At 45.0% G+C, this 11,601-nt stretch overlaps 2 protein-coding genes across 9 annotated transcripts in view; both read right to left on the bottom strand.

The window, feature by feature from the left end:
• LOC125041650 overlaps positions 1-3,348 on the bottom strand; it is a 67,049-nt gene extending 63,701 nt beyond the window's left edge. For 5 of the 8 annotated variants that reach the window (XM_047636788.1, XM_047636783.1, XM_047636789.1 and 2 more), the window contains exon 1: positions 2,198-3,346. In XM_047636788.1, coding sequence (XP_047492744.1) covers positions 2,198-3,158 — 961 coding nt within the window. In that variant the 5' untranslated portion in view covers positions 3,159-3,346. Of the gene's footprint in view, positions 1-2,197 lie in introns of all 8 variants that reach the window. The other 3 variants (XM_047636790.1, XM_047636787.1, XM_047636782.1) reach the window with 2 other exon arrangements.
• On the bottom strand, positions 3,180-9,608 carry LOC125041651. Its single transcript, XM_047636791.1, has 2 exons — positions 9,453-9,608; positions 3,180-3,449 (listed from the first exon to the last, which is right to left on the bottom strand). The coding sequence occupies exons 1-2, from the start codon at positions 9,591-9,593 to the stop codon at positions 3,180-3,182; spliced, it is 411 nt and encodes a 136-aa protein (XP_047492747.1). The 5' UTR covers positions 9,594-9,608.
• Positions 9,609-11,601: the final 1,993 nt, after the last annotated feature.

Raw genomic sequence — 11,601 nt, forward strand, 5'->3', positions numbered from 1 at the left:
ATATATATCCATGTATACATACATATATATCCATATATACATATATGTATATATATATCCATATATACATATATGTATATAAATCCATGTATACATGTACATATACATATATAAAGATATATACATATACATATATAAACAAATATATATGCATATAAAATATATACAATACATATACAAATATAAACATATATATGCATATAAAATATATACAATATATATACAAATACAAACATATATATGCATATAAAATATATACAATATATATACAAATACATACATACATATACAAATATATACATATAAACAAATACATACACTTATATAAAAATATATACAAATGTATACATATATATACATATATATATACATATGTATATATACATATAGATGTTTTATATACATATACATATATATATACATATGTATATATACATATAGATGTTTTATATACATATACATATATATATATATATATATATATATATATATATATATATATACGTGTATATATAAACATGGATATACATGCTTATGTGAATATATGTTTACATATATATATATTTATGCATATATATATATTTATATATATGTATATATGTATAGATTTATATATATATATATAAATCTATATATACAAATTTATATATAAACATATATGTATATATATTTATATATATTATATGTATGTATATATGTATATTATACAAATATATTTATATATATTATATATGTATATATATATATATATACATATATATATTTATATATATATACATATATATATTTATATATATACATATATATATTTATATATATACATATATATATTTAAATATATACATATATATATTTATATATATACATATATATATTTAAATATATACATATATATATTTAAATATATACATATATATATTTAAATATATACATATATATATTTATATATATACATATATATATTTATATATATACATATATATATTTATATATATACATATATATATATTTATATATATACATATATATATTTATATATATACATATATACATTTATATATATACATATATACATTTATATATATACATATATATATTTATATATACATTTATATATATACATATATATATTTATATATACATATATATACAAATATTTTTTTTATATATATACATATATATATTTATATATATACATATATATATTTATATATACATATATATATTTATATTTATATATTTATATATATACATATATATATTTATATATATACACATATATATATTTATATAACACATATATATTTATATATATATATTTATATATATACATATATATAAATATGTATATATATATATATATGCATGTATATGTATATATACATATATATATACACACACACACACGTGTGCGCGCCCACAAACGTGTATATCTAGGCCTATGGGATACAGGTGTGCCCCTCGTCGGCCGCAGCGGCCCGGCGGCGGCGAGGGGACACCTGTTCCAGAGGATGGCCGAGTGCCGGGTCGTGAGGCAACACCTGGTTCCAGGGTGTGGCCAAGCCCTTGCCTGCTAGGGTTGCCTCACCTGGTTCCAGGGCGTGGCCACACATTTCTACGTCTAACAATTGTCATTTATGAAATGGAATAATACAAAAGGTCTCGCTTTCATTTACAAATAAAATATACAAAAAAAAAATAAATAAAAAAATAACTATCATTAACATGTACGTATTCATTATTTGCGTTACTATCTACAATGTCATTTGCATCGTTGTTAATGCTTTCATTATTGAAATCATTTAGATCATTGTGATCATAAAAAAAGAATATATATATATATATATATAATTTTATAAGGGATAACAAATCTAATTATAATAACAATAGCAACAATTTCAATAACAACATTAATATAAATAATAATCAATTACAATAACATTAGTAGCAAAAATATTCGCTTATTAATACTATTATCATTATCGGCATATAATAATCTTCATCATTCCTATTACTATTAGAGCAATATATAATTAGCCTCATCACCACTATCGCCATAGCAACAGCTAAACCACAGGTGGTAAAACGATGGTGAAATGGCCACCCGGGACCCCAAGTCCGCTCGCCTGGTTCAGCCTTCCCTGCCTCGAAGCACAGAAGAGAAAAGAAAAAAAAAGAAAAAACTTCCGCTCCTTACCTAAAAACCTCCGTAATTTGAGAGCGTATTTACTCGGCAAGGACGAGAGTCTCCGGACCCTAATATCAGGAAATTTATCCGAGAATCTGCGATGTAATGCACTCAGGGCGCGCTTGTAACGGTCCTCGAGGTCTCTGGGCGAGGCCCCGAGGTCCGACGGTTCAGGGTCGCGCATGGCCTTCTCGGGCGCTCCGTCGTGCACCAACTCCAGGTATCGCAGGAAGTTGTGCTGCGGGCTTATTCGCGAACGGTACTCCTTCTTATAGTTCTCGTAGGTGACCTTGACGCCTCCCGATGGCAAAATCTCGGCCTCGGCCACCTCCAAGTCTAGATTTTCGATATCGAGGAACACATCTTCCTCGCCGTCCTCGGACAAGCGCGTCAGTCTGTCGCAATTGGGCTGCGATCTCTGGCGAGCCGAGGGGGCGTGCGCGGGGGTCCTGTGGCGAACCCCGCCGCCGTCGCCCGAGGGCCGCATCTCTTGCTCGTCGCTCACGCTCGCTGTGTCGGAAACGCTGCTCACACTGGCGCTCCGCGAGGTGGTCAGATCGAGGTCTAGAGTAAGGTAGTCCTCGTTGACCCTGACTCCCAAGTCCTGGAGCTGCTGCAGAAGGGCCTCGGCGTTGTCCAGGCGGCTTTCCGAGTCGAGGCGGTTTACGAACACGTAGCCGAGGGAGGGGTCGCCGTAGTCGAGAGGAACCCGTAAGTTCTCGAACGTCAAATCCGGCAAGGGGTCTTCTAAGTACTCGTCGTTGTACGTGATGCTCCCCAGGCTCGAAAGGGCAGCTTCGTCACTCAGGTTATCATTGTTTCTGGCTACGAGCTGCGCCAGGAGCGTCGAACTGGACTGAGGCGCATTAGCGTTGGCCGGATCATAAGTGACCGCGGAAGGAAGTTCGGGCGGTCCAGGCTCCACCTGGAAGTTATTGTTCTGGATATCTTCCGGGGAGTGAGCCATCATCCCTCGCTACGGACACCGCCGTCACCACGTCACGATCTGGCTACGCTGCCCCGAGGCCATTGCTCTACCTGCACTGGACTGCCTGCACACACCGAGAGCGTATGGCCATCTCAAAAACAAGTGCACAAATATAGCAGCTCTTTGTGGCAGGTGTGCCTCTCCATTTACAAAATCAAAACACCAGAAGACCAACACGGCCTCAGAAGTTCTATAGACCACAAGAAAAGGGCATAATATCAGGTTTGCAGTTAATAGTTTCTTTTCACAATAATAATCCTCCAAACATTCAAGCTGTAAACAAATAAACAATGTGAAAAAGAAACACGTCAAAACGGTATCCGACTCCTCAATCACGCACCAACAAAAATAGAAAAGTCTATATCCACATCAGCAAACTGGGCGCCCAACAATCCATATGATGTTCCTCTGCGTCACAGGACTTGAAGGAGCCTGGGTATCACACAGCGCACACTTCTTCACACACTGATGCCTCGCCGCGGAACGCACGACAGCCTTGTTTTCGCCGTTTCAGGGGGGATTTTCTCGAGTTTAAAGCAAGCGGGGGTGCCACGGGGCGGAGTGCGGCCACTTTCTCCTGCCCGACGCGGTACCTCCGAGATGACTCACTGTAAAAACGTACACCACCCACATCCGCATCCCCCGTGCCCTTCTCGCGCCGTAAGACGATCCCGCTTTCCTGGCTCGCTTCACTGGGATCTGGGAGTTCGTGAAGTGAGTTCAAATTACGATCTCAGCGATGTCCAGCCTTGGCGTTCGTGGGGCTTCCTTCTCAGCTGTTCCCGGCTCGACGTTGCACTCGCGCTTACTTGCACTGTCCCGTGGTCACAGCCGTTCATGTGACCACGATCGTACCTATTGCGGTATAATACATTGACACACACACACACACACACACAGAAGTATTATGAATCTCTAAAGCACTTTGCTGGTCGAGATGGCTATAATTTTCAACTACGAAACACCGACACGAAACGCGAAATGAAGATTTTATCTATTACGGCGACAGCACTAAAAACCTTATCAGTTACACCCTCATCTAATTTTATGGAATGACACAGTGGATATGTACGAGGCTGAATGTTTCCAGACAGACTGAAGTCAGGTAACGGGCCAGTCACCAGCGCGAGACCAAGCCAGATTACGTCATCGCTAAACTTTATTTCATGTAATAACATCAACAGGAATAACTTCACTCAAAACCTGTTTTCATATACGTCATCTGTTATGTTGACAAACGAACACACGAGAGCTAATTAGCGTGAACTCGCAAATGCAAAGACACAGGCACCTGATTTCAACTCGTCACTTCCTGCACACGTAAAGCCTGTCTCGCTATCTTTTCCGAGTGAGCCGTTCAATATCAGTTTCTAAATCCAATAAGTTCCCCAGACCCACAGCCCAGAGCACTCTAACCAGGCCGGAACCAAGAGAGCGAACAATTCAACCCTGACGGAGCCAGACTTCCAAACACCCGCCGTCACCTGTGCTGCCGGCGGTTTCACAACACATTGTACAGCAAACCTTAGTGAGGAAATCAAACCAAAAGTATCAACAGCACCGCGTCAGTTTTCCAATATATCACGTACTCCTGTAGACAAGTGCATAAATAAAATCAGAAAATGACAGATTTGACTACTTTTCGAACAATGTCTTCGTACGCCTGGCAGCCGAGCGCGTTCCGTGAGCGCTGAGCATGTGGCTGTGACCGCCAGCTGCTGCAGGCGCAAACCCATATTAGCAGGTATTTTGTCAAAAGAAGGGCCCTTTCAAAATTCAATATCCCATCTCCTAGTGCCTAGGCTCTTAGCCGATTGCGGAACTGTAGGCTGCGGAGATTGAATATCTGAGTAAGAGAGGGAGGTAATTCTCAAGTTCACAAGTGTTCATCGCCCAAGATGCATGTCGTCGACCCGCGGAAAACTTTCCAAGAACGCAACTTTGATTATAAAAAAAAAAAAAACAATGCAGTTTCCTGGTCACCTTAATCTTTAACCTTGTTACATTGGGGGAAACTGCAAGCCATGTCTATATCACTCAAATGTACCTGCAAAATAAAATAAATACATATATTTCAGCAGATACCACGCGCATCCTTTGTTCCGCGTCAAGAAAAATGTCAAGCAGTCACCAAGTCTTCTCTAAAAAGAGAAAAGAAAAGACTGAAAATATATGCAGCGTCACAGAGGTCGGTGTGAGCCAGGAAACAAATTTCCTTAACTTTGGAAAACAAGTCGAGTGACGCAAGACACAAGTCTCCACGCGGCCGCACGCTCTGGTGCTCAAACGGCGCGCCGACTCCCTTCCTCGACGTCTAGGCCATTCTGCTTCATTCGAACTTACGAACTCTTTGCGAATAAGCAAAATCAGAACGAATTACTAAAACAATAAAACCAAACAAACACGGCCGGTCGGTTACGGTCAGAGAGGAATGAAGGACAGAGCAGGCGGAACTAACTGCACGGATACTAACAGTAAACAGGGTTCGTCCGCTCAGTTCTTGCTAGAGGAAGAACACACATTATCAGTTCTACCATTCACAGTGAAAGAACTGATAGTTATTACCCTTATCGTTAGGATGGCAACAAATAATACCAAGGGCCAGGGCGACCGAGAAACGGGGAGGAAGGGGAGGAGGAGCGGTTTTGGGTGGTAGTGGGTGGTGGGGAAGGGGGGAAGGAAGAGATGGGAAGAGGAGAGGAAGTGAAGGACATGGAAAGGGGTAAGAAAAGGGGGGGGGGAGGAGGGGGAAACGGAAGGGAAAAGTGAGGATGGGGCGGAGGAAGCGGGTGAGGAGAGGGAGGAGTAGGAGGAGAGGCAACAGGAGAGGAAGAGGAAGGGCAAAAAGGAGGAGGAGGAGGAGGGGCAGGAGAAACAACAGATGGAGGAGGAGGCAGAGGCGGCGACACTTCCGTCGGAAAGTAATTATGGTCATAGTACTATAGGCAGACAGCACAGGACTATGAGGGGGGGGGGGGGAGCGGATGAGGAAGACTGAGCGGAGGAGGAGGTGGTGGTAAGTAGGGGGGGGGGGGGGGCGGACGAGGACGACTGAGCGGAGGAGGAGGTGGTGGTAAGTAGGGGGGGGGGGGGAGCGGACGAGGACGACTGAGCGGAGGAGGAGGAGGTGGTAAGTCGGGGGGGGGGGCGGACGAGGACGACTGAGCGGAGGAGGAGGTGGGGGTAAGTAGGGGGGGGGGGGAGCGGACGAGGACGACTGAGCGGAGGAGGAGGTGGTGGTAAGTAGAGAAGGAGGCGGATGTGGAGTAGGAGAGAAAATGAGAATGGGAGAAGGTGCAACAGAGAGAGGAGGGAGAGGGACAAGTAGAAAGGGAGGAGAAGAGAGGGAGGGGAAGGGGGGAGGGAGGGAGGGGAAGGGGGAGGGAGGGAGGGGAAGGGGGAGGGGGGAAGGGAGGGGGGGGAAGGGGGGAAGGGAGGGAGGGGAAGGGGGCAGGGGGAAGGGAGGGAGGAGAAGGGGGGAGGGTGAAGGGAGGGAGGGGAAGGGGGAAGGGAGGAGGGAGGGGAATGGAGGAGGGAGGAGAAGGGGAAGGGAGGGGGAAGAAGGGAGGGGAAGAAGGGAGGAGGAGAAGGAAGGGGAAGAAGGAGGGGGAAGAAGGAGGGGGAAGAAGGAGGGGGAAGAAGGAGGGGGAAGAAGGAGGGGGAAGAAGGAGGGGGAAGAAGGGAGGGGGAAGAAGGGAGGAGAAGGGGGGAGGGGGAAGGGAGGGAGGGGAAGGGGGAAGGGAGGAGGGAGGGGAATGGAGGAGGGAGGAGAAAGGGGAAGGGAGGGGGAAGAAGGGAGGGGGAAGAAGGGAGGGGGAAGAAGGGAGGATGAAGAAGGGAGGAGGAAGGAGGAGGGAGGAGAAGGGGGGAGGAAGGGGGGAGGAGAAGGGGGGAGGAAGGGAGGAGGAAGAAAGGACGAGGGAGGAGAAGGGGGGAGGAAGGGAGGAAGGGAGAAGGGGGGAGGAAGGGAGGAGGGAGGAGAAGGGGGGGAGGAAGGGAGGAGGGAGGAGGGAGGAGAAGGGAGGAGGGAGGAGGGAGGAGAAGGGAGGAGGGAGGAGGGGGGAGGGAGGAGGGGGGAGGGAGGAGGGAGGAGAAAGGAGGAGAAGGGGGGAGGAGGGAGGAGAAGGGGGAAAGGAAGGGAGGAGAAAGGGAGAAGGAAGAAGGGAGGAGGAAGGGAAGAAGGGAGGAGGAAGAAGGGAGGAGGAAGAAGGGAGGAGGAAGAAGGGAGGAGGAAGAAGGGAGGAGAAGAAGGGAGGAGGAAGGGAGAAGAAGGGAGGAGGAAGAAGGGAGGAGGAAGAAGGGAGGAAGAAGAAGGGAGGAGGAAGAAGGGAGGAGGAAGAAGGGAGGAGGAAGAAGGGAGGAAGAAGAAGGGAGGAGAAAGAAGGGAGGAAGAAGAAGGGAGGAGAAAGAAGGGAGGAGGAGGAAGGGAGAAGGAAGAAGGGAGGAGGAAGGGAAGAAGGGAGGAGGAAGAAGGGAGGAGGAGAAGGGAGGAGGAAGAAGGGAGGAAGAAGAAGGGAGGAGAAAGAAGGGAGGAGGAAGAAGGGAGGAGGAAGAAGGGAGGAGAAGAAGGGAGGAGAAGAAGGGAGGAGGAAGGAGAGGAAGAAGAAGGGAGGAGGAAGAAGGGAGGAGGAAGAAGGGAGGAGGAAGAAGGGAGGAGGAAGAAGGGAGGAGGAAGAAGGGAGGAGAAGAAGGGAGGAGGAAGAAGGGGGAGAAGAAGGGAGGAAGAGAAGGGAGGAGGAAGAAGGGAGGAAAAGGGAAGGGTGGAGGAAGAGGAGGAGGGGAAGGAAGGAGGAAGAAGGGGAGGAGGAAGGGGGAAGAAGGGGAGGAGGAAGAAGGGGAAGGAGGAGGAGGGTGGGGAAGAAGGGAGGAGGAAGGGAGGAAGGGGGGAGAAGAAGGGAGGAGGAAGAAGGTGAGAGGAAGGAAGAAGGAGGAGAAAGAAGGGGGAGGAAGGGGGAGAAGGGAGGAAGAAGAAGGGAGGAGAAAGAAGGGAGGAGGAGGAAGGGGGGAGGGAGGGAGGTGGGAGGAAGGGAGGGAGGAGGAGGAGAAGGGAGGAGGAGGGGAGAGGAAGAGGGAGGAAGGAGGAGGAAGGAGGAGGAAGAAGGGAGGAGGAAGAAGGGAGTGTGGGGAGGGGGAGAGAGGGGAGGGAGGGAGGGGGAGAAGGGGAGGAGGGAGGGAGGGGTGGGGGGGGGCGAGGGAGGGAGGAAGAAGAGAGGAGGAGGAAGGGAGGAGGAAGAGAGGAAGAAGGGAGGAGGAAGAAGGGAGGTGGGAGGGGGCAGAGAGGAGGGAGGGAGGGGGAAGGGAGGAGGGAGGGAGGGGAGAGGGGGGGAGAGGGGTGTGAGAGGAGGGGAGAGAGGGGAGAGGGGGGATAGGAGGGGAGAGGGAGGGAGTCGGAGGGGAGAGGGAGGGAGTCGGAGGGGAGAGGGAGGGAGAGGGAGGGGAGAGGGGGGGAGAGAGGGGAGAGGAGGGGAGAGGGGGGGAGAGGGGGGAGACGGAGGGGAGAGGGGGGAGACAAAAAAATAGGGGAAGAAGGGGTGGGGGGAAGGGAAAGGAGAGGGAGGGAGGTAGGGGAGTAGGGAGGAGGGGGAAGAAATAGGAAGGAGAGATTGAGGGCGAAAAGGGGAGAGGGTGAAGGAAGAGGGAAAGGGGAGAGGGAGGGAGAGGGAGGGAGAGGGAGGGAGAGGGAGGGAGAGGGAGGGAGAGGGAGGGAGAGGGAGGGAGAGGGAGGGAGAGGGAGGGAGAGGGAGGGAGAGGAGAGAGAGCGAGGGAGGGAGAGCGAGAGGAAGCCGGGGGGGGGGGGGGGGGCGGTTGTTGTTGGAGGGCTGCAGCCGTCGTTTTACAGTAACAAGAGCATGGAATTCTCCGGAGAGGAGAGAGCGGTGGGGCTGCCTGCAAGCACGTGACTACTGTTACGCTGCATATGGTTACAGCGCGTCACAGGCATGTGACTCGGAACGTTTGATGGCCGATGACGACTCACCCTGAATCCCCTCCTGTCACGAGGAGTCACGACCTCCCGGGCGCCAACCACTCCCGTGAATACTCAACTCCAACGTTACCTACGGCGTACAAGGCACCGCCTCGTCAGCGCGCCCTGCACTATAATGGCATATCTTTAAATTCAATTCTCCATTCGCACTCGAGGCATCGGCAAAAGGTTATCGGTTACGTGACCCGGCCCCTGCCTCCACCCCGCACAAGAAGTTGCAACAAACTTTACCCTCCATCATTATGGCACTCGCGTCGTGTGAAGCACTAGCAATTAGCAGATCAGGTTACTAGCAGCACTGCTTGGGGATGATGGATAGAACACTTTGACGGAATAATTGTGTTGGCAACACTGGCCCCGGTGGCACCACAACTCCGGCGCGAGGCACTAGCACGGCTGCTCGGAGGGCTACTATACAACACTACCGCCATCTCGCAAGCGGCGCCGCTCGCCTCTCGCCGCTCGCCTCTGCCTCACTTCATCTCGAGCACGTACGATACGGCACCTGCAAAGTTTCTATTGCAATAGCCAAACTATTTTGCATTCGTTTAATTCTTCGGGAAAATTCATTCACACTTGCTCTAAACAAAAACTACATATTCCTTTGTTTTTTTCTCTAAATTATAACAATGTTGCTTTCCGAAGTGAAATAAGAACCTGGATATAACTGAATCGATATACATCGATCTAAACCTCGAGGAAGTGACGTTTTCGGAAATAAAAACATCCCACAACAACAACGCCGACCCAACATTAGTCTCCTGAATAAATCAATTCAAGTATCTACCTAACATTACAAATATTTCACAACATCTATCCGAAAAAGTACTTGCATCCCTGTCCACCCATTATTCATATACAGCAAAACAAACATACACACTTTCACGGCCAAGCACGCACACGCACGCGCAAAAAAAAATCGGCCTGAAGCTGCTCACCATAACCGATTTCCGGCGAGAGCGGCCTTGAGGAAGGGTAAATCGCAGGTCTCTGGATCCCTCGCGACAGGTAGCACTTCGAAAGGATGGAAATCCGCATATTGCTACTCATAGGACTGATGAACTAACTAGGAGATGCATATTTTCAAAAATAAACAAACGCAAACATACATATACATACATATCTATGTATATATTTGTATAATACACACACATATCTATGTATATATTTGTATAATACACACACATATCTATGTATATATTTGTATAATACACACACATCTATGTATATATTTGTATAATACACACACATATCTATGTATATATTTGTATAATACACACATATATATGTAATATTCATAATGTATACTCATATGTCTACACATATACATACATACATACATAAATATATACATAAATATGTATATCTAAACATATATAACATATATACATACATATATAACATATATACATACATATATAACATATATACATACATATATAACATATATATACATACATATATAACATATATATACATATGTATATATACATGTTTGTGTATGCATACATATATATACTTGTTTATGTATGCATACATATATATACATGTTTGTGTATGCATACATATATATACATTATGCATACATGTGTATATATACATATACACTTGCATATACATATGTATATATAAATATACACATGACTATGTATATGTATATAAGTATATACATAAACATATGTATACATGCATATATACATATGTATACATGCATAAATACATATGTATACATGCATATATACATATGTATACATGCATATATACATATGTATACATGCATATATAAATATATGTATATTTACATATAAACATATGTATACATACATATATGCATATGTATACATACATATATGCATATGTATACATACATATATATGCATATGTATACATACATATATGCATATGTATACATACATATATGCATATGTATACATACATATATGCATATGTATACATACATATATGCATATGTATACATACATATATGCATATGTATACATACATATATGCATATGTATACATACATATATACATATGTATACATACATATATACATATGTATACATACATATATACATATGTATACATACATATATACATATGTATACATACATATATGCATATGTATACATACATATATACATATGTATACATACATGTATACATATGTATAGACACATTCACACTCGCTCACTCACATTCAGACACTCGCTCACTCACATTCAGACACTCGCTCACTCACATTCAGACACTCGCTCACTCACATTCAGACACTCGCTCACTCACATTCAGACACTCGCTCACTCACATTCAGACACTCGCTCACTCACATTCAGACACTCGCTCACTCACATTCAGACACTCGCTCACTCACATTCAGACACTCGCTCACTCACATTCAGACACTCGCTCACTCACATTCAGACACTCGCTCACTCA

Source organism: Penaeus chinensis, chromosome 31, assembly GCF_019202785.1.
Source record: "Penaeus chinensis breed Huanghai No. 1 chromosome 31, ASM1920278v2, whole genome shotgun sequence".
In the NCBI taxonomy this organism is placed as follows: Eukaryota; Metazoa; Arthropoda; class Malacostraca; order Decapoda; family Penaeidae; genus Penaeus; species Penaeus chinensis.

Bases quoted from the DNA above. Each gene is read 5' to 3' on its own strand.
- LOC125041651 (XM_047636791.1), bottom strand. From the start codon at position 9,593: ATGGCGGTAGTGTTGTATAGTAGCCCTCCGAGCAGCCGTGCTAGTGCC. The intron at 3,450-9,452 runs GTAACCTGATCT...ATTTGTTTACAG, and splicing joins ATCCCCAAGCAGTGCTGCTA to CTTGAATGTTTGGAGGATTA.